Source organism: Amblyomma mixtum, chromosome 2 (genome assembly GCF_055824585.1).
Source record: "Amblyomma mixtum isolate Tamu chromosome 2, ASM5582458v1, whole genome shotgun sequence".
Taxonomy (NCBI): Eukaryota; Metazoa; Arthropoda; class Arachnida; order Ixodida; family Ixodidae; genus Amblyomma; species Amblyomma mixtum.
In genome coordinates this window covers 124,852,394-124,855,776 of record NC_143013.1, presented here as the reverse complement: position 1 = coordinate 124,855,776, position 3,383 = coordinate 124,852,394, and the positions used below count along the sequence as shown (strand labels likewise).

Below are 3,383 nucleotides of genomic sequence, written 5' to 3'. Positions count from 1 at the left end.
TCAGATGTCGACAGAAGTTTGGATTTGACTGCGGGGGCCTATAACAAACGCCAAGAAGTACTGTTACAGGGGGAGTGCGAATAATTAGCCATAATGATTCCATATCAGATGTGACGTGTGCAATAGAGCATGATAAACCTCGGTGAATTGCAACAAGAACACCGCCCCCCCGTGAGTCTTTCCGATCGTTTCGGTAGACGTTGAATTCCGGTAAGTCAGTTAAAACTTCAGCGTCGGACACGTTACTGTTTAACCAAGTTTCAGTTAGTATAAGTATATTGCTCCTGGATGACGAAATTACGTTGGGTATGAGTTCACGCTTTGGGAGGAAGCTGCGGATGTTAGTGTATATCACGGAAAACAAGAGAACATTTGAGGAAATATTTGAGGGTGTCGCGCGCTGGCGTTTTATTGGTGTAGGGTGAAGGGACGATTGCTACGCGAGTTGCTTTACGGTGTTAGATGAAGTGTCAAAAATATAACGGTTCGAGCCGATGTGAAGTGTTTTAAATCGCAAGGAAAATTTGGCAGACCGGGCTTTAGCAAATGCAACTAGTTGTTTTCGCGCGTGACGAACGGCATGCGAGAAGTCCTCTCCAACACTATAAACCGTGTCTTTCAGATTCCGCCCATTTGATAGGAGGGATTCTTTAGTTTTGCTACTTGTGAATTTCACGATTATGGGACGATTTTTATCTTGTGAGTGACGACCGAGGCGATGAGCTCTTTCTATTTCGTGAGGTTCCACAGTTATTTGAAGGTTATTCCGGCAAACATCAATGATTAGTTTTTCAGATTCTGCCCACGTTTCGTTATCAGTAGTGTCAGGGATACCATAGAAGATGAGATTGTTACGACGTGACCTGTTTTCAGCGTCATCTATGCGGGTTTCTAGTTCCTGGATTATACGCGCCATGTTGCTTGTGTCAGCCTGCATCTTTTCAATGTCGTTTCGAAGGGGAAGTAGTGCTTGGTAGTGTGTTTCCAGGTCGGTCATACGGTTGCTTAAATCGGTTATGGTTTTATCCGTAGTAGTGAGCTGGGATTTCAGTCCTTGTACTTCGGCTATTAGTTGGGTTTGGCCTGCGGTTAGTTTCTGGAGTTCCGCGAGTACTGCACTGTTGTCGTTAGGACCAGGGTTAGTTTCGATATCTCCTGATAACAATAGCAAGGAATGAACAACAGTGGCACACTCGGCGGCAATGGCAACACAACACTGTGGGCTCGGGAACTGCACCAGAACATAATTGCTTGATCTTTTGGCAAATAAGGAATATGATTTACTAACCTGCATCGCAAAGATTAGCGGATTAGATGGCTGCGCTGAGGTGCAGTCACCGAGCCCACAGAACGGTGCCGGTGGCGGGGGCGCTTTTATATGGGGCGAAGCTGTTGATGTCCGTGATGATGCGGCCGTCCAAGATTCCTTCGGCGCCGGCAGCCACTGTTCCTCTGTTGTCGCAGCAGTCATCCGGGGCGGGCAGCTGACGAGCGGCAAGCGGTAGCGTCCCGGCTCGTCACTGGAGCATGGTGGTGCCCAGTCAAACGACGCACCCGAAAGAATGCTTGCCAAGGTCGGCAACAGTAGGCTGACGAACAGCTGGTTGATCGTCTGCATCGCAAAGATTAGCGGATTAGATGGCTGCGCTGAGGTGCAGTCACCGAGCCCACAGAACGGTGCCGGTGGCGGGGGCGCTTTTATATGGGGCGAAGCTGTTGATGTCCGTGATGATGCGGCCGTCCAAGATTCCTTCGGCGCCGGCAGCCACTGTTCCTCTGTTGTCGCAGCAGTCATCCGGGGCGGGCAGCTGACGAGCGGCAAGCGGTAGCGTCCCGGCTCGTCACTGGAGCATGGTGGTGCCCAGTCAAACGACGCACCCGAAAGAATGCTTGCCAAGGTCGGCAACAGTAGGCTGACGAACAGCTGGTTGATCGTCTGCATCGCAAAGATTAGCGGATTAGATGGCTGCGCTGAGGTGCAGTCACCGAGCCCACAGAACGGTGCCGGTGGCGGGGGCGCTTTTATATGGGGCGAAGCTGTTGATGTCCGTGATGATGCGGCCGTCCAAGATTCCTTCGGCGCCGGCAGCCACTGTTCCTCTGTTGTCGCAGCAGTCATCCGGGGCGGGCAGCTGACGAGCGGCAAGCGGTAGCGTCCCGGCTCGTCACTGGAGCATGGTGGTGCCCAGTCAAACGACGCACCCGAAAGAATGCTTGCCAAGGTCGGCAACAGTAGGCTGACGAACAGCTGGTTGATCGTCTGCATCGCAAAGATTAGCGGATTAGATGGCTGCGCTGAGGTGCAGTCACCGAGCCCACAGAACGGTGCCGGTGGCGGGGGCGCTTTTATATGGGGCGAAGCTGTTGATGTCCGTGATGATGCGGCCGTCCAAGATTCCTTCGGCGCCGGCAGCCACTGTTCCTCTGTTGTCGCAGCAGTCATCCGGGGCGGGCAGCTGACGAGCGGCAAGCGGTAGCGTCCCGGCTCGTCACTGGAGCATGGTGGTGCCCAGTCAAACGACGCACCCGAAAGAATGCTTGCCAAGGTCGGCAACAGTAGGCTGACGAACAGCTGGTTGATCGTCTGCATCGCAAAGATTAGCGGATTAGATGGCTGCGCTGAGGTGCAGTCACCGAGCCCACCTAGAAGTTTTCGGCCTGCCAAAATAGCTTCCCCCGGCCATACACAGACTAGGCCAGGGCCAGGCCACTTCCCAAGTGCAAGTCTCTTGCACAAAGTGCTTGGTGCGCCCCCTCACCAGAGACTGCTCTTGTACCAATTTAGGTTTGGTCTTCCTCGGGCTCGAAAGCCCTCCCATCGAGCGTGGCGGACTGGCGTACTACTGCCACCCCGATGGTCGTGTGTGGGTCCAACCCACGAGCTTCGGACAGGCGGGGTCGCTACTCCCCGTGGTGCACCTCTGTGATGTGCACCCCTGCCAGACGCCGAAGCGCCCTCGACTTCGGGTAATCCCTTCGCGCCGCACTGCAAGCGGGAGCCCGATTCTACCAACTTTTATTAAGCGTCTTGGATTTGACGCCGGCCCTGCAAGCAGGACCTACCGCCTACGTACCCGCAGTGCGAGTGTGGGCTTCATCCCACACCCGTCCGGTCTCACGACGGTACTACTCACAGACTCTCAAGGGACGCAAGCGCCAGTTCTGCTTTCGCTTTGCCCTCGCTCTCTTAGCCTACTGAGACGCCCGAAGGCCTCAGCGTTTCCCAGAGATGGCCCTGGTTTCCCGGAGGGGGAACGAGGGCAGACCCCAGCAGCGCTCCCGAGTGGTCTTCGGACACGGGTTACACAGGGATGCCCCTACCCCTGATGACTTTAGTCAGCGGGGATTTCCCTGCAGCGAATCTGCTGGAGACTTAGCCACAG

General features: G+C 54.7%; 1 protein-coding gene across 1 annotated transcript; it reads right to left on the bottom strand.

The window, feature by feature from the left end:
• Positions 1 to 391: 391 nt before the first annotated feature.
• LOC149360773 (uncharacterized) lies at positions 392 to 2,556 on the bottom strand. The gene has a single exon (XM_089572511.1). It carries the CDS (start codon positions 2,441 to 2,443, stop codon positions 437 to 439), a length of 2,007 nt encoding a protein of 668 aa, XP_089428637.1. The 5' UTR covers positions 2,444 to 2,556; the 3' UTR covers positions 392 to 436.
• Positions 2,557 to 3,383: the final 827 nt, after the last annotated feature.